Source organism: Aythya fuligula, chromosome 10, assembly GCF_009819795.1.
Source record: "Aythya fuligula isolate bAytFul2 chromosome 10, bAytFul2.pri, whole genome shotgun sequence".
Lineage (NCBI taxonomy): Eukaryota > Metazoa > Chordata > Aves > Anseriformes > Anatidae > Aythya > Aythya fuligula.
In genome coordinates this window covers 4,535,326-4,554,863 of record NC_045568.1, presented here as the reverse complement: position 1 = coordinate 4,554,863, position 19,538 = coordinate 4,535,326, and the positions used below count along the sequence as shown (strand labels likewise).

General features: G+C 34.5%; 1 protein-coding gene across 1 annotated transcript in view; it reads left to right on the top strand.

Annotated features, from left to right (window-relative positions):
- The first annotated feature begins 500 nt into the window (after window positions 1-500).
- PPARG (peroxisome proliferator activated receptor gamma) overlaps window positions 501-19,538 on the top strand; it is a 37,686-nt gene continuing 18,648 nt past the window's right edge. The window contains exons 1-4 of the mRNA XM_032194125.1: window positions 501-509; window positions 13,784-14,011; window positions 15,792-15,961; window positions 17,719-17,857. Coding sequence (XP_032050016.1) covers window positions 13,792-14,011; window positions 15,792-15,961; window positions 17,719-17,857 — 529 coding nt within the window. The 5' untranslated portion in view covers window positions 501-509; window positions 13,784-13,791. The remainder of the gene's footprint in view (window positions 510-13,783; window positions 14,012-15,791; window positions 15,962-17,718; window positions 17,858-19,538) is intronic.

The following is a 19,538-nucleotide window of genomic DNA, read 5'->3' as shown; positions in this document are numbered from 1 at the left end:
CAAGTCTGTTCTAGGGCTTCTGGGTAGTATCTGTTCCCCCACACTGATTCTGGGCTCTCGTGGTTTTCTTTCTCTGTTCTGGAGTTACTTTTGTTCTGAGTTCCAGGCCCCAAGAGCTCTTTCTGAAGTGTACCAAATGGAAAATTTCCAACCAAATTCCTGTAATTTCTGTAGAAAGTGAGGAATACAATGATATGAAAGGAAGTAAGTTGATGCTAATTTAATGCCAACTGAGTTTTCATAGTTGCTAGTTTGGTATTCTTTTTCTCCAATTACTATTATTTAGTAGTAGGTGGGCTTTAAAATTAATATTTAATATAATAGTCATTCTTCAGTGCTAAATTTAATTCAGAATGTTTCCACCTGTTTTTCTTATGGGATAAGATACAGGGTACAATGTGATAATACATTGTATTTTATAGGGACTATAAAATACAAGAAAGGGGAACATTGTTGTGATGCTCTTCTCACATAGCCCAATGGAAGATTCACAAGTGAAACTGTTAAAGGTAACTTAAATTTAGAGCATGGTTCATAATTAATTCACTGGCGTTCATTAAATATTTCTCACAATGTTGCACGGTGTTGCAATTTCAGTTACAAAAGCAAGTTTACCCTACTTATGACCCGATTCTACACACCTTGTGTAGACAGTCTGAAGTCACCTCAATAGTTTTAAAGCTATCCGGAAAAAAAAGATTATGTAGAAAGATGGAGTACATAAGAAGCAAAGAACATTGATCTACATGTGCGATAAGCATCATACAGTATTGAGAACAGTAATTACTGAATCGCATGTAAAAACATGTCTTAGTTGGGGATATTTTGGAGGGTCAAAAGTACAGTAGTCAGATGACAAGGAATTGCTCTATTGCTGAAAAGTGGCAGAGCAGGTTATATGCTTCTTAGTTTGTGCAGTTGAGAAGGTTAATTTTTCTGCTAATTTAAAAGATCAAAGAGATACATTTGTGCAACAGATGATAGGTGTACAAAAGTTCACATAGGTCTGTTACTGAATTATGTTAGTAGAGTACTTCTACTGAGGGCTGTTACAAAGCACGCTGATATACAAAACGAGGTACCCAGTTTTCTTTTGCCTGGTGTTTATCTTGTCAGAGTAGTAGCAATGATGGAGTTAAGAGCAGCATCCTTCAATGCTGCACTGGGCAATATATAACTCTGGAGTGCTGTGTGTATCACTAGTAGTACTCTTCCAAGGTTAGCAATGGCTGATAGAAGAGTTTCAGCAGCTAAGGAAAATACACTTTAATCCTAACAGAGTATAGATTACTGGACTCACAGAAAATTGAACTTATTTTTGTGGTAGACTGTTTTAGGGGCTATCTAGAAGAGAAAAATGCTACATGTTAAGTCATCTTTGCTACTATTTATGTACCTTCCCAAGTTTGCCGCATTGTTTGAACTAGCTCAACACCACAGAGTTTAGTGGCTGTATATGTACCTATACAGAGTATTATCTTACATGGATATAGATAAGAAATAACTTATATATATGTATGTGTAAATATATATGTGCATGTATATATATGTATATATATAAAGTGCATATATAGGAAAGTGTGTTCCCAGTCATGCTGGGGTATTTGTTGTATATAATTCACAAATATCATTAAGCATGTTTACATTAGTGAATGAGTATTGAACATGGTGCTTTTTAACTTTTAGGATTTAGTGATTATCCAATAGGTTAGAATATTTAAAATCATAATAAATAAAAATATATATTTGTGTTTCATCAAAATACAAGCCCTACAAATAGTCTTACCGTATTAAAATACAGTTTGTGTTTTTAGTATTTCAGAAAATGACAGCTTTGTGAGGAAAGCAGCTCTTCTTGATATGAGAGAAGCATTTTTATGGATAATTTGCAACATATCTGACTGCCAGGAAAAATTTTAAAAGTGGGATTTAATTCAAGGAATGAGTTTCAACTCATGTTGCATTTGTTCCTCCTCCTTCTCTTCCTGTGGGAGTATTCAGTATTCTGCCATGGCAGGGAACAGAATTTAGGATATTAATGAGTATATTTTACCCTGTTAAAGTTGTATGCCTTATTATCTCATCTCTTGGAAACAGAGACGTCTTGTGAACGTTAAAAAGCATTGACTTGATGAAGTCTGAGAAAAGAAAATCCCAGGCTTCTTACCAACAGTCTTATGCATCCATAAAAAATCTCAGTAAATTCTCTGCTACTATTCTGTGGGTTGAGAAATTTTTATTTGATTAATTAAGTATTTATGTTATAAAAATCATTCGGTATTAGTATAAAGTATTCTAAGATGTCTTAAAAATATATTAACTAGATGTCGTGGACATAACATACAACAATTACTATTGAAGTTATTAACATTTCAAAAAGATATACAAACTGTGTATTCAGGTTTGAATCCCATAGTGGAGTACATCTATCAGTTAAGGTACCGGTCTAGCAAGAAATTTTACAATAATTATTGGCCAAGCACCATTTTTAAAGAATAAAGTCCATGATACATGTATTAAAATACATTAAAAGTCAGTTATAATGATCTAATGGAAGCAACTAAATATTGGAGCAGAAGACTTTCTTGTAAATAGTTGCAGCGGTTACACTCCTCTTGTAAATTTTGCCATACTAAGGGCTTAAATATTTGCTAGTCTGGCAAAGGCGTATGAAGCCACAGAGGAATTTGCAAATTTTCATATAATGCATCACGTGTGAACACAACATAAATTTACTAGATAGCATTTCTACTGTACTAAAGTATGTTGGGGCAATGCTGTCTCCTAATGCTGTCTCCTAACAGTCGGCAGCTGGCTAAGCTCTGAAACTGGTGTTTCATGGTAGCTGTGAGAATTTTATTGACTCTGGGCACAGTGCTGTCACTGCAATTAGTGATAAATTTTACATAGAAAATACAGTATTTTGCAAGAATCTAATTCCTTATGGATCAATATTGCAACATATATTGATATATTTGTTTATATGCATATGTATGGTACATAATTTAATAATACACCCTAACTAAAGAAATCCACCCCTAGTCAGGAACTGAGTTTTTAAAAGTACCTAACTTTAAACAGGTGTTTAAACCCCTGAAGACTGAATTTCTGTTGAAGCTATAAAAATTACTACGGCCCTCAAAACCAGCTTGATGGCATCTAAAAGCACAGTCACTAATCAGGCTGTGTATAAGTCTGTATATGATGCTTCTGAATCTGGAATTTTCTTTTAAAATAATTTTAATAGCATGCACTTATAAACTGGGCTGAAAACCTATGGAATGAAAAGATTTATTTTTTAAAACTTGTTAATTTCTAATTTATCTTTTTCTTTTTCTTTTTTTTTTTCTTCTGTTAATAAAAATGTGTATTTCCAATCAACATATGAGAAATCAGGATAACACTTGTATCTATTTTGTGACAGAGCATTTGATTTTTTAATTAATTAATTAAAAGTTACATTATCTTATTGTGGATCATTGGGATAAAGAGAAAGATATGTGGAGTACGGTCTTCAGTCATCTTAGCACGAATTCTGTTTCAAAGATTTGGAAGCAGACTGTTCTCTCAGATTGCTTTGGTGGCAAAACAAGAACAACAACAAAACTAAAAAATTGGTGTAGGTTTAAGCTGCGCAAATATAAAGTGTTTGAATTATATGAATTTCCTGCAGTTAGTAAAACTTTTACTAGATCTCTGAGTAATATCAAGTCTGCCCAGTATAATAAATAAATGCCAGCTATAAAATGTGCAGTCTTTGAGCCAAGTACAGTTCTGACAATGTTAATGCTCTCATCAATTGATCTGTGTTGGCAATGTTCTAGTTGATAAAGCTTGCACTTTTTTGTATATTTTAAAATCAATGACTTACTTCAGTTTTATGAGGCCACTTACATGAGAAGAGAAGGCCTACTCCTTAGTAGCTTGGCACATTCAGTTAGTCAGCTTTGCCAAAGGGGGCAAAGGTCTCCCTTAAGCAGCCAGCTCTTTTTGATTACAAAATTGAATGTGATTCATTGCCAATCTATCAGTATCCTTTTTAAACTACAATGATTCATAGAGAGTAACGCCTACATTTTATGTCATGAGATAGTTTTACAATATTGCCAGTGCAAGTTAAAGGCATGTTGTTTGTTTCTGATTTCATCAAATCATTCAAAACCAAAATTACCCAGATTTGAGCCCTCCTAATGCAATTAGGCACGTTATAAATGCTGATACATGTTCTCTACCCTTTAGAATTCTGTACACATTTATTCTGATTTTTCTTTCAACAACCAGATGATATCTTATTTTTCACAATTTTTTGCTTCTGTTTCTTGTGTTGTTGTTCAACAGAATGAAATAACAATCATATTTTCGAGAAGGTGAGATATTTTTAAGACATTTTCAAACTAAAAGCATTGGAAGACAAGTTTTTAATTGAGACTAATATTAGTTCAATACATGGCACCTCGCAAAGCACAGGTTGCAGCTGCCTGTAACTAGAAGACTGTAGTTTTTCTGTTCAAGTATTTCTAAGAACAAATTGAGGGTCTGTTCTCACAAATGCTGAATCGGAGTTAACAGAGTAGAAATTATCTCTACAGCTCAGTGTTCTACCAGACTTGTGACAGTAGCAGAACGCTTCCATTTCTATTCTAATCTTTTACCACTGGGAGCCCAGCACTGTGTCACTTCCAGAATTTTGTAGTTATGTTCTCTGTAATCTTGAAGTGCTCTTCCTCTTAAAGCTGAGCTATCTGTCTATACAGCTTTTCAGAGATATAAATCAGTATTTCTTATTCATTTACTTTCCCTTGTTCGATATTCTCAATTTCTATGTAAACTGCTAGTTTATTTTATATCCTGAAATAATTCAGTGTCACCAATATCTATCTGGTATAAAAAATAATAATAAAAAAAAGAAATGAAAAACCTCCATTAAATAATTAAAGTAATATTGTAGAATTTGTACTGTATCTGCGTAGCCTGTGGCATTTTTTGAGATTGTTTCTCATTTGCATTTGTATTTACAATAGTTTATGTTGCTTTGAGAATATAAAAGCAGCTATTTTGAGCAAGAACGCAGGCCATTTGTGATTTTATGTAAATGCTATAAACACAGAATAGAAAATATATTTAAATTAAACTTGTCTATTATTCCCTTAATGGGCTTTTCTTTTCTTTTCTTTTCTTTTCTTTTCTTTTCTTTTCTTTTCTTTTCTTTTCTTTTCTTTTCTTTTCTTTTCTTTTCTTTTCTTTTCTTTTCTTTTCTTTTCTTTTCTTTTCTTTTCTCTTCTCTTCTCTTCTCTTCTCTTCTCTTCTTTTCTCTTCTTTTTTCTCTTCTCTTCTCTTCTCTTCTCTTCTCTTCTCTTCTCTTCTCTTCTCTTCTCTTCTCTTCTCTTCTCTTCTCTTCTTTTCTCTTCTTTTCTTTTCTCTTCTTTTCTTTTCTCTTCTTTTCTTTTCTCTTCTTTTCTTTTCTTGTTGGTTGTTGTTTTTTTTTCTGTTCCTGTTAGCTACTCCCTGCTGAAATTGTAATAGATTTTATGGGCTGTGCTTTTAAGCGATCATAGTTTGTAGTTATCATTTGGCTACAGGAATAAAATGCATTTCCTACTGGTTTATGGGTTCAGACTTTTTTTACGTGTTGAGACTTCTTACGTGTTCAGACTTTCACCATTTCTTGAGTCTCTTCTGATGTTGTACTGTGCAGTCTTGGTGAGAGGTGGATGCATGGACCCCCCTCACCACTAACTTTCATCTGTCTTTTTGGAGGATCTCAGTGTCGCTGTTCTCTGCAGCCCTTGGACCATGCAGCATTTGGATTTCTGAGCCAGTTTGCTAAGTCATCCACATCCACGGTTTGCACTGGGGTGATGTGACAGAAACCTGTATCTGGTGGCAGTGTTTCAAGGCATTTCTGGGAGTATCTGTGTTTTTGTCACACCTTTAACATTCCCCTCAGCCCCAGCTCTTTGCTATCAGAGTTTTGGTCCTGTGCTTGTTCTGCAGGTTAGTACAGCAGACTGTAAAAGGAGACTTTCATAAGCTCATATCCTCCTGTTTAGTGATTAACCCTTGAAGTGTGCCTGTTGGCTGCGCTCTGCCTCACTGAGGTGATACATCCCTCCTCCTCAGCACAAGGGTGCAACAAAACCATTTTGTCTAGAACCTTTGGGCTTGCATTTACACAGAATGTTTCTCCTGTTCTTTCAAAAGTATGCTGTTTCTGCTGCATCCTTGTTGTATTGTCAATTATCTTTTCTAACAGGCGTGCATTTTTGAGCCATGTTTAGATGGCTTGAGGGCTGCATCTGAGGAAGAGAGAAGAAAATGTCTTGTGCTTGGAGTCAGGGCTGAATTAAAAGTAGTGCACCACATCATCTAAGAGCTTATTGCTTCACTAAGGCGCTTGTTATCATGGAGCTGTTTTTGACTCAACTTTTGCTAGAGGACACTAGATATTTTCTTTGTTCTTACAGATAAATGAAGAAGTGGGGATGAAGCATGCTTTTATTTTTGTTGTTGTAACTTCTAGCTTTAGTTTAGCTTTCTCTAATTGCAACAGATTCATATAAGCCTTGTTCTTTTGTTCTGCAGTGATCTTAGTTTCCATTCCTGTAAATAGTTTTGCTAAGTTCATGCTTAAAAGAAAAATTGGAGGTCAAGTGAGACAGCAGTATGAGCAGAAGTGGTGTCCAAGGTGCATGCAGAAGTGTTTTCATTACTGCTACAATACACAGTCCTATGGCAGGAATGCCAAGGATAATACTGAGTTTTCAAAGAAAACTGATCGAATTTACAATACAGGAATTTAACAACAATTATTCTGTCAGTTACTGAAGTAAGCCTGGCTCTATTTTCCTCGATCATAGCCATTTCTAACTTGCTATGTGCTTGGGTAAAGACTGCTTTGAACAACTATTTTAAGTTCTATAAATGTATTGCAGTTCAGTGCACACTTCTTAGCATAAATGAATCAGTTTCTGCCCTGAACTTTACCAATGTCCATGGATAAAAAGAAAAAATCCTATTTCTCTCCACTTCTTGGTAATGAGAACATAACATTACAAAACCCTATAGTGGAATTTTTAAAACAAGTCTTTATGGCTTTTTGCTGTTAGTTTTTCTCACCACAGTTTGAAGCCAATGAGTTTGGCAAAAAATCCTATGTGATTTTGTCCAACATTGAGTTGGGGGTATCAGCCAACAAGGCTCTTTATGTACTTTTGTGCTTGTTTATTTATTTAAGAGCATCACCGATTTTGTCAGTGGAGTTCTTGGAAAGAGCTTTTTTAGTTATGTTGTGCTCCCTCTGCTGACTCCGCAGCAACAGAGCACGAAGGAGTACGGGTCCTGCATGGTGGAACAGTGCGTTCGATGGGAGAACCTGCAGACCACACTGCAGTAGTTGTTTTAATGTATTAAACAGAATATGTCCAAGAGCTTTGAGTCGTTGTTTACAATACAGAAAAAATGTACATACTTTGGTTTAGCCAAAATCATTTGGATATATTTAGTGCCTTTGTTTTGTGCAAATTTTGCCTATTAAGTAAAGTCTATTATACTTACAGGTACTTTGCATGAAAAATATTTTCTTTACTCATGAAAACAATGTATCTCTCAAAGGCTCAGATTAAGCTTAAAACCTGATTGCACTCAGGCATAATTAGGAATATTAAAAATGTGTAGAGCAATGCCATCCCTGCTGAAAGAGGTTGCAGTTTGATTCTTACACAGAATAAGAAGAAAAGCCAGTATCTTTATTTCACTGGACAAGTGGAGAACTGAGGCAAAGAGCATAAACAGGAGCGTGTTTGGTTTTTTGTTTTTTTGTTTGTTTGTTTGTTTGTTTTTCTTCCAGGACAAAGTAGCTGTAGTAAGACAACACAACTTTCCCTAAATAAGCAGAACAATGAATAAACCAAACAGCTACCTTACTAGAATTGGTCACCATTTACACCTTCCAGAGACATGAGTTAATTATTGTTTGAACACGGTGTGTCACAAAATCAGACCATATGCTTCACATTCAGGACCTGAAAACAGCACCGATGAAAATGTTGGCTTAAGATACTTATGCATTGCCAAATACAATTTCTGTGTCAGAGGCAATGAAAAAACTGAGTTATTGAAAGGGGGGGGGTGCAATTACCTTATTGCAAGACTGTCCTTTCTCCTCTTAGAGACGTTTGTAGCATTTCCCTTATAAAAGATTAATGAAGCTCTTTAACTCATTGGATGCGGTACCATCATTTAGGGTAGATGCGTTTTGGCAAGGCACACAAGTGAAATGTTTCATTGTTAGATAGATAAATAAATTAAATATTTACGGGGATATGAAGCTTACTCTTCACTATCTCTACTTTTTTCTTAATATCTACGAATGGTTATGTGATCTTAGCCGACTTATATGTGATGTTTTTCAGAGATGATCTGAGGCTGTTTTAATTAAATTAATTAGCAAAATTCCCATTAAGTTTTGCAACACTTGTAGATGAGTTTACTTGACAAACTGTATGACACATTTATAGGTGAGATGAAATTTAAACTATTCCATGAAATATGTTTTAATTTTTAAAAACTACAATAATTTACATGACACTTATATATGTTCATATTTACACCTGCCCATATGCTATATCACTGCCTTGATTTACTTCTCAAAGCTGAGATGCTTTAGTTTTGTGTGTATGTGTTTTTTTTTTCTTTTCTGATTTTCTGTTAACTTGCATTAGGCTAGGATGTTCAGGCTGCTTCACTAAATACCTCCAGGGTCATATTTTGGTAGTTTTGTCTGGAAAGAGCGTGCCTAGAATGCAGTGCAACAGGCCTTTCAGGTTAACTGAGCACAGGTAGTGTTTATGGCAAAGAGTAGCCTGTGATCCAGGATGTTTTTCATACCATGTTAATCTCTTATATGTTATGTTTTCCTAATACAAAAAATGTACTGAGAAGCTCCCTTACAAATTGGAAATCAATTCAACATTCAATTTCTACTGAATGATCTGGTAGTTCTCACAGTCAGCACCAAAGTGTAAGCTGTCACTGTGGCTGACAGTTCTTACAAATATCAGATGAGTTCGTGTGCTGTGCCACCTTTTACTTCCTTGTAGACAATAGTTGGAAACTGGTTAAATGCATGTGAAGGGACTTATAGCAGCTAGTATCATCTCTCCATATGTAATGTTATCTCAGCAGCATTCTCTCTGGTGTTTTTCATGATGAAATGCTGAAGCATGTCCATTTGGTTTTGTATGAACGACATCTCTGCTACTCTTGCAGTCTTTTGTTGGTCGAGAATGATTTTTACGTATGAAAATCTTTTTAGCCTACTTAAATTATGTTGTTGTGTTTTTTTTGTTTTTTTTTTTTTTTTGGTTTTTTTTTTTTTTTTTTTTGTTTTGTTTTGTTTTTGTTTTCTGGATCTCACATGAGCATCTTTGAGTTTTATGAAGGAATCCTGTAGTGGCCAGTTGATTAGACTTGTGTTTTGGATGTTTGGGTTTGTGTTTTTTTTGAAAAAGCCATGAGAAGACTACAATTAAACACTGTTTTTGCAGAAGGAAGTGCTGGTATTCACCTTTTCATGAGGAGGAAAATAGACAAAGATACAGCATAAATCAAGTAAAGTTATATACAGTGCTTTCAGTAATGTACAAATAAAATTAGCACGTTTTTCTTTCTTCTAGTATTTATAATACAAATTTGACTAAATAGTAAAATTAATTTTGTTTCCACTGTAATAGCAAATTGTATTCAATTTAAGAGGATAATCATGATTCAACTGAGATCAGTCATATGTGAAATGTGAACAATTCTGAAATGTTTCTGAATAATAATGATTTGGGATAATCAATGCCTACCAGTTTTGTTGTATAAAGAAATGCTCTAATATTCTGATCCAGAAGTAGGCAAATAGAGATTTACAACATAACTGAAATTAACTATTTTCAATGGCAGAAAAGGAGTTAATACACATGCAAACTTCTTTGTGTTGACTAAATCCTACCTGTTTAAAGCATTTTGCTATGCTAGACCCTTATATATTTTAAAAGAAGACATCAGAGAGATATGCACACGTAGTTGTGGATATGTTTGTATGTTCGTATTTACAGTACAGTTGTTAGGTACCTGAGTGGACATTGTAAACAAAATTATAGCATAGATAACATAAGAGTTTTTGAAAACTTAAAGTATACATTTTTTGTAGTGGAATTATTTAACAAAGCCTTTTTAGTTGCCTGAAGAACCGATATTACTGGTCAGGGGATGTTAACCTTGGTAAGGGGTGCAGTGTATGGGCTTTTTTTCAAGGTATTGTAAGTGTCTGCTGATTGAGGATTTTATTTCCTTAGAATGCAAATGTGAGTAACATAAAATGGGATTACTGCATGACTTGTAGCAGCTGTTAGGTCCCCCCCCAGTTCTTTCCATGTCTCTGAGTATATAGAATCACAGAATCGTAGAATATTTTTAATATTGGGTGTTCTTTACTTCAGTATAATATTGTCATTTTTATTTCCTCTATTCCTAGCATACAATACAATGTGTGTGATGAGAACAGATGCACAGTTAAAAAATAATAATAATGAGTTAGGAAAAACAAAAATGCATGAAACAGTCCCTTGAATTAAGCGACTGTTAGAATAACAATTTTTTTTTTAATGTGCTGCTTCTAAAACTTCATAAAAATCCAAAACATCACAGTTCAAGGCTAGAAATACTTTTACAGTGAAACTCCTCTGGCTTTATTGTTAGACTTTGCTGAAACAAGCTAGCTGTACCAACTGTGTAACCAGAAGATTGCTGCTGAAGAGTTACCGTACCTTTGTAGCTTTTGCAGCAAGCCAGACCCCTGCACTTACATGCTTATTTGAGTCTTTCTAAGCTATAGAATATCTGTGCATAGTGAATTTCATACACACTGTGTGTTATAATGATTCAGAATTTTCTTATAATTAATTAATCATAAGTTAAACGTAGTCAAATTCTCCAACACATCACAATCATTCACTGTGTTATAAAGTGAAATATAGGCAAGCACCAACTTGCTCTAGAGCTTACAGTGGTTTGCAATTATTTTTTTTAATTGGTAATCCAGAGTGCTAGTCCCTCTAGATTGTTTGAGAATTGTTAGAGAGTTTCAATGGATGATTCAGGAAAGCCAATTAATTTTAACATCTGCTTCGTGTATAATACAAAAATTGAGATTAGTGGCAAGCAATTGAGTTTATCTCTATTCCACGAGCAACTGAAGCTTGCATTTGCCTTAAGCCTCAAGCCTCTTCAGCCCTTCTCTGTGGGAAAGGGGAAGTGCAGGGAAGGGGTCTGTGCAAGGGCCACACTAAGTATGAGCATCCCCCTGCCTTCTAATGACATGTTTGCCTGCAGATGTTTCTTGGCCATACGATAACACCATGGGGGCATCTGCCCATGTTGAGTCCTATGGACTCCGCGGGATGAACTGTGGCTACACCCAGGACCATGCCTGTAGGCAGCCTTCTTCACCCTTGAGGTAGCCCTCCAGGTGCAATGTGAACATACCTCTCTATGTCAATTGCTTAAAGAGATTTAAGCCAATATCTAATCTGTAGATGTCTGTAGGTTTTTTGTTTGGTTGGTTGGTTGGTTGTTTTATTAGGGTTGGTCTGGTTAATTACATGAAGGGACTCCTAAGAAGGAGTTTAGTCTATCTTATTGCTTTATTCTGAAATCTGTTTAAGGATGGTTACCAGTATTAATGGCCAGGGACTTACATCTCGTGCTTACAGAAAAGTTGACTATTTGGAAGATACTATATCTTCCAAACATGTATAACACCAAGATACTCTGGCAACCTCTACTGAGTTATTACAGGATAATTTCCACTTATGGCAGTTAGAAATTCTGTCAGTTGTTAGTAGGCAGGTCTTGTTTCATTAAAAATAACATATGGGTCTGTATATCCTATCCAATGGCTGAAACCTTTGGACAGGTAGACAGTTGGCTGAGTGTGAGGTGAACCTAGCCAAAAGTTTATCCTTAAACACCATTTGCTCTACAGAACTCTATGTTAGTAGGGACGTAGTGATAGGCATGGCAGTATGAATGAGCTATAGGGTGCCGTTTTGCTCTACTAGAGATAACACGTATGTTATGGAGTGTGTAATACAGTAGCAACACTTCCGTTCACACTGCAGTCAGAATTTCTTATCTGAAACTTAAGAACAAGAAACATCTTACAGCAGCTGATATCAGTGTTCAAGGTTGTTCTGCAAGCCCTAAAAGGAGAAAAAATGGTAGTAGCTTTTCTGGGGAAAGAGCTATGTCCATGTCCAGAAATTGCTACCTTAGCACAGTAGATAGGGGAGGACAGTCACTGTGGCACTTATTTATAGCCCTCTAGAAATAAGGGATCATCTCAAAGTAACAGAGCAGGTTTGCTCCATTATATTCATTTTGCAACAACAGATTTGGCAGTGTGACAGAGTAGTTTTGAGTAATACAAAGTAGATCAAATCAAAGTTTCTGTTATCTAGAGGTTAGCAGCCACTTAATTGATGGGTCTGAAGTCCAAATTAAACAGCCAAAGTGACCAAGTTATTTCAGTTCCATATTGTCTATTCTATTTTTAGATTAAAACGTCCTTTTTATAAGTCGAGGAAAATTAAAGACGAATGCTAGTTATGAAACATTCACTGGAATACAAAGTTTTTCATAGTTGAAATATGTCTAAATCAAGGATTCCGATTCAGCCAACTGTCAGAAGAGGACTCAAATAAACATTTTATATCTCAATCTAAATTTACTCAATTTGCTGAAGATTTTCATAGATTGAAGCTTTTTATTGGTTTACTGCTTTCAAGAACTCCATAAATACCTATGGGATTTAGAACGTACTAAAATAATTTTCCTTGAGCCTTAGGTTTAAGATTCTGGGATAAAACATACTTGCCCAGCTAAAGATTTCAGGTATTTCTGATTTATTTTTTTTTTTTTGGAGTAAATGCACCGTTATTTAATGCTAACTACTTTTCTTTTTCTTAGTATGAAAAGCCTTAAGATTTTCACACATTTTCACACATAGGAAAAATGATGATGAGAATTTGCAAAAGCAAAAAATCAATTGTCTAAAATTTCTAACTGTTCATTTTTGTGTTATAGAGAGATGAAATTAAAGTCAAAGTAATCCATACATGTAAAAATGGTGAAAATTGTTTCCAGTTGTATTTTAATTTCACACAATTATTTTTTTAATAACTTGCATGCCTACTAAAGTACATAAGTGTACAAAATTATGCTATTAAAATGGAATTGAATTTCATCTGGCCATCTAGAATTGTTTAGATTATTTTTTCTATGTATATTTTTGTCATTTTTTTGTGAATCTAACTACCATTGTTCTTTGCCCCACAAGTTGTCTCTGCTGCCTTTTGAAGTGCAGATTAGATCACTCTAGTATAGTAGCATACCTATGACTAGCCATTCTGTTCTAAGGGTAGCCTAAGCTTTGGATCCCAACAAATCTCATTTTTTCTTATGACATATGACATTAGAGCCTTTCTAAGAAGAACCTCAAAGGTGGGTTAACTGCCCAGTGTTATCTGTGCAGTATTTCTAAACAGACTAATGCACTATGTGATGACAAACTCAAGCAAAAAGATGGATGGGACTAAACTTTTCCCTAAAACCTGCACAAGATTGTGAGTTTGCACCTCAACACTTTGGACGTGAGACAATGGGGCCTCTGCTAGGACCCAAACTCATTACAGAAATAACTATCTTCTTTTAAAATGTTTGTTTCTTTTCTTGCTTTCAGGCATTACAATGGTTGACACAGAAATGCCGTTTTGGCCCATTAATTTTGGAATTAGCCCAGTGGATCTGTCTGCGATGGATGATCATACACATTCTTTTGACATAAAACCATTTACCACTGTTGATTTTTCAAGCATTTCTTCACCACACTATGAAGATATTCCTCTTGCAAGAACTGATCAGACAAGCATTGATTATAAATATGATATCAAGCTCCAGGATTGCCAAAGTATGCTTTTTATTTTCCATTATTTCTTCATGTTCACATTTGCTTTATGCTCTTGAAAATATGCTACCAACAGTAGAAATTAGATGAATTAATATGCCCAGATGCAGATACCCTGTGTCAACAAAAAGATGTCCAAAAGCTATTCTGACAGGGCTGGTAGGAAAGATGGAATACACGTAGCACACCTTCACCCTTTCAGAGCAGCAGTTAGAGACTACGCAAGCTATCATATACTATCTAAAATGACCATAAACTATTTTTATTAATCACATGAATCCCACTCTTTTTTATGAAACCTTCAGTTTCCTATTCATATCTCTTGTGTGTAAAATGTCTATATTAAAATCAATGCAAAATAAATATCTTGGATGGTGTTTTTTTGTTTTTTTGTTTTTTGTTTTTTTTAAACATGCATACACAGCATATTAATTAATAATACATGCAGCTTTTGAATTCTGAACAAGGTAAGAAACCGATGGAATAGAAATATTGGCTATATTTATCAGTGTTCCTAATGCAGACATAACCTTGAAGCTTTGTGAGCTAGTATTATTTATACGCCCCTAAAAAAGCCCCTCTTTCCCCAGTTATATAAAAAATACACTTCCTTAAGAAAGGAAGTGGCCTATTCTTAAATAAGTTACTACTGCATTCCTACTGATAGTAAGATTAAAGGTTGCTGTGCCTGGAACTTTTTTAAAGATCCACTGACATCACTTTTGTTTGTAGAAAACTATACAATAATTATTTCAGGGAATTCTTGATAGGAAAATTGTGGTATTTAGTTTTGGTGGTAGTAGAGAAGCAGGTGCTATATACTTCTGGGTTATTTATGAAGTGAATTAAAATACATTTTTACAGCTAATAACTTATTTTCCTTTTGTTTGATTAGAAATTTCCATAACATTTTAACAACAAACTAGAGAGTCCAGTAGAGTTTAGGTACACCAAATCATCTTGATCTTTACTCAGATAATTTTGTGCTTTCTTTTCTTCCCAGTTTCTATATGAAAGAAAACTTTCTAGTTTAAGTTGTGGAGCCAGCTAGAAAACAAAGCATTCACCTTTTATAATACTTATGTATGTTGTATAATTCCTGAGCTGTGATCTGATGTAATATTATAGTGTCAAATGTCACAGCTTTCTTCTGTGACGGGTCATGACGGATTTAAAAATATCATGTTTGTTTGTTTGAACTTGTTTAATACTACAAAGTGCTGTTTCAATAATTAGAAATTTTCAGAAGAGAAAATTAATCTCTAGACTGCATCCAAAGTGGAACAGTGTTCACAGGAGAGTGATTAATTTCTTTAAATATCCAAATTTTTAAATGTGGGCCTGTTAGATACTTAGACTACTTTTATGAGATTAGAGACTCCAGTTCTTCTCCCTGCAGTTGTACTGAACACCTTAAAGTAATACAATGTAATTAGATACTGGGAAAAGGCATAAGCCCTTTTGAGAATAAGGTTTTCATATATATATTTTTTTGAATCTCCATCTTCAAATCACTCAACGCTACAGTTCTGAAAACTGGATCTGTAACACGGTTTCTCCATCAGAATCTGCCTCTTCAACGTTTTTCAGCCCATGTACTACCAGTGAAATATCTGCTTACGGTTTAGTTTCCTTTGTTTACTACTTGTCATTTTGTATTATGAAGCACACCTATGAATCTGACTATAATTACTGTGATTGCTTGTGATTATTTCTTGCTGCTTCTTCTACTATCTATTTAATTATACTTTGAGTCTATCATTTAAATCTCCTTTATATGCAGGTGCAATCAAAATGGAGCCTCCTTCCCCACCCTATTTTTCAGAAAAAGTTCAGTTGTACAATAAACCTCATGAAGAGTCTTCCAACTCCCTTATGGCTATTGAATGTCGTGTGTGTGGGGACAAGGCCTCTGGATTTCATTATGGTGTGCATGCATGTGAAGGTTGTAAGGTAGGTAGTTACAAATGTGTTTTCTCTGAAGTAAGATTTGATACAATTTTCATCTAAATAATCATTTGGTAAAATTAGAGGGGTATGTTTTTTAAAAAAGAGTTTTAAATCTTTTTAAAATTAAATTGTTCTGTATACAATGTAAATACTTTATAATTTAATAAGTGAGAGACTAAAATATTGTATTTTTTATTAATTATATTACTGATGTATTTGATTTTTATTGTGCATTTCTTCTACTTTTGTCAATTATGCAGTTATATTTCATTCTTGCTGTCTTGGAGATCACTTGTAGAATTTGAATTCATAAAATGCAGCAAAAGTAGACTCATGCTGAATTCCAAAGCTCAATACTCCTAGCAATTTAAAATTCAGGTTCTATTGTTAACAGAATCTGATTAGAGTTTTTTTACTCAATTTATATTTCTAGGTGATTACAGAAATGTCTAATGATGTTAAAGAAATTGGCTTTCTGCTTTAAAACACCATTGACTACTTTTGATGTCACTGATACTTAGTGTCTTTAACAAATAAAGGAAAGTGAATGGTATAAGAATTGACTATCCTCAAGAATGAGAAAAGAAACACTGGAGATAGGAATTATTAACAATTCATTGAGTTTAAATTCACATCATCCTTATTTTCAATCTCTTGAGGAAAATAAGTGATAGTAAAGATCCAATGCAGACCTTAACTAAAAATTATAGCACTGAATGAGGAACATACTTAAAGCAGTAAGTATGTTGTTGATTACTTACATTGCACTGAACTATATAAATAAGAGTCAATATTGTTTTTATTGTTAGTATTATTCTACGAGGATAAAGTTACAAGGAACTAATTATGATAAATTCAGATAAACTTTATTAGCTACTTATCATGGATCTCAGAAAGCACCTGTAGACTGTCAAAAGACAGAACTCTGAATTTACATAATGGTTTCTGTCTTCATAAGACTTGAGTAATAATTACCATGAGTTTGGCACCAAGTTTTTGGATTTTTCATGAGCCAATGTACTTTGCAAACTTGTAAAATCCAAAAAGTAGGAACAAACTAGAAAATAAAAGAACCTAGAAGATAGAACACTGAAATTTATATTGGAAAATTAATTTAGCATTGTGCAAACAAAAAGAAATAGAATAAATAAAGGAAAACAAATTCTCTGTAAGCACTCGAGCTCAAAAAGGAAAACAAATAATTAAAATAGAATAAAGAAATATGTGGGAAAGACAATCTAAATAAGTAGCAAACCCATAACCTTTTTATATACTTGAGATCCAACTGCTCTTTGCAGAATTTTTGGTTTGTGGTCATTTATAACACTTTTCCTACACTGTGAACTACATTGTTTTCCTACATAGTGAGCTTTAATTTTTTAAAATGTTATGTTCACTTTATATCCAATTGTTTCATGAGCAACTGAACAAATCAAGCCTTGCTTCTGTTGGCATGGTATTCTTCATGCTCAGTACTTCTGTAGTGCTCTCAACTTATGTTCCTAGGATCCTTTCAAACCAGTAGATCCCTATTAGTTTCCATAGCTTTTTGAGACACTTTTCTATCAAACTGATTTGAAAATAGCTAATAAATTCAGATTAGGAGCATGCTGCTACGCAGATGGTGTGATCATGGCATTGCCTATTTAAAACAAATTTAGGCTCAGTGTTTGTGTAGAAACATGTTTGTATACTTACAGAAGACAGTGACACTGGCAATGTTTCTTCTCTCCTTTTACATGTTTTTATGTTTGCTACAGGGCTTTTTTCGAAGAACCATCAGATTAAAGCTAATTTATGACAGGTGTGATCTTAATTGTCGCATCCATAAAAAAAGCAGAAATAAATGTCAGTACTGCAGATTTCAGAAATGCCTTGCTGTTGGAATGTCACACAATGGTGAGTGTACATGGCATGTTTTAAAACAATAATGTTTCTTCTCAAATATGAAGCATATATATGATTACTTAATGTGATGCTGTAACTTCTACAGTCTTCTGTTTCTCTACACCAGGCAGTTTAGAAATATGTATCAGAAAGATTGCCTCTTTGTTTAGCAGGCTATGTATATAATTGGAGATTGCTGAATATAAAAATAAGATAGGTAGAGATCTGCATTTAGCAATATAATACATAATATAATGAACAAGTTGGTTTTACTCTCCATTATTCTTGCTCATTACATTGTAAGTTATTCTTCATGAACATATTCCTAGTGTAATTGTTATTTTTCAGGTCATGGTCTTATTTTCTGGTAAGGCTCTGTTCCATACTGTAGCTTAGTATCATTTTCCTGTAAGTCAAAAACTTAACTTAGTTATGAAGAATGAAGTGGAGAATTTACCGAAAGTTTGTGAATAACAGCAACTTGAATTTGATGCAGAGAATGCTTTTCCAGGGCAGTTAACATCACTAAGTTAATACTTCCTCATACTAGAGCACAACATATTTGAATGAATGGGCCATACGCTGTACTGGTTTAAAAAAAAACTGTCCTCCTCCTCCCTTAGGATACCCACATCTGGGCATAGATTCCAATGTGTGGTAAGTAGGAGCGTAGTGTTTCTCAGCATGCTCATTCAGCTGTTGGCCTTTCATCATATTAGTGTGTATAGCTGTGATTCCTGTGTACTATGCACTGTCTGACCTCTCCACCATCCAGAGGTGAATATGCCCTCCCATCTGTGACCTGTGTAAGCAGCATTTCCATTTACTATATGTTGTAGTCTTAGCTTGCAAAACTGTATGCAATTGTGTATGGTTCTGTGATTGCCTTCTTTACAATAGGTAAGCAGATAGCATTAAGCATATCACAATACTGCTCTCTTGCATAAGATATAGAAGAAAATCCCACTGAATTTTAAAATTAACATATCAACTCATGTGGAAATACTTATTTGTGAATGTTTGGACAGAAAGACATAATGAAGATTCTTTGCTGCCTCGCTTTGGCAAAGTTGAGTAGAAACAGGAATTAAATGTCATAACATAGAGACTTATGTAATTCTAAGGGTAAAGAATTGCAAGCATGACTGGGAAAATAATTTCTCTGTGGCTTTTTTAGAACTTTCATTATTTTCAGTATGAAAAAATAAGTGTGTTGTCCCCAAGAGGGAAGCTGAACTGTGGTTTGTGAAGTTATTACTTCAGTGAATGTAAAATGGTATGGGAAATGTTTTGCTAATAGAAAATATGGTTTTCAAGTTCCTGGGATGTAACAGTAACTCTTAAAAATAAAACTAATTTTGAAATGCTACTGTGGGTATTTTTATAGTAGTTCAGGGGAGTTTATTATTACTATTTTCAAGGTGCATGCCAAATTCTTTCATAAACTAGCAGCATGGCTTCCACAATGTGAACCATGTCCAGTGCTATCAAGAAGGGGAAGGCCAAGATCATTCTCTCGGGCTTTACAATGTAAAAGTCCCAGGAAATATTTTTAAAATGAGTGCTTCACCTGCTATTTCTTCCTGGTCAGCCACAGCAAGGAAGAACCTGTGGCACCAGCAGGGACCGTGGTTATGAGGGGCAGGAGTGAGGTATGGTTTTGCCATTTCCCCCAGGGCTTGAAAGAATGCTT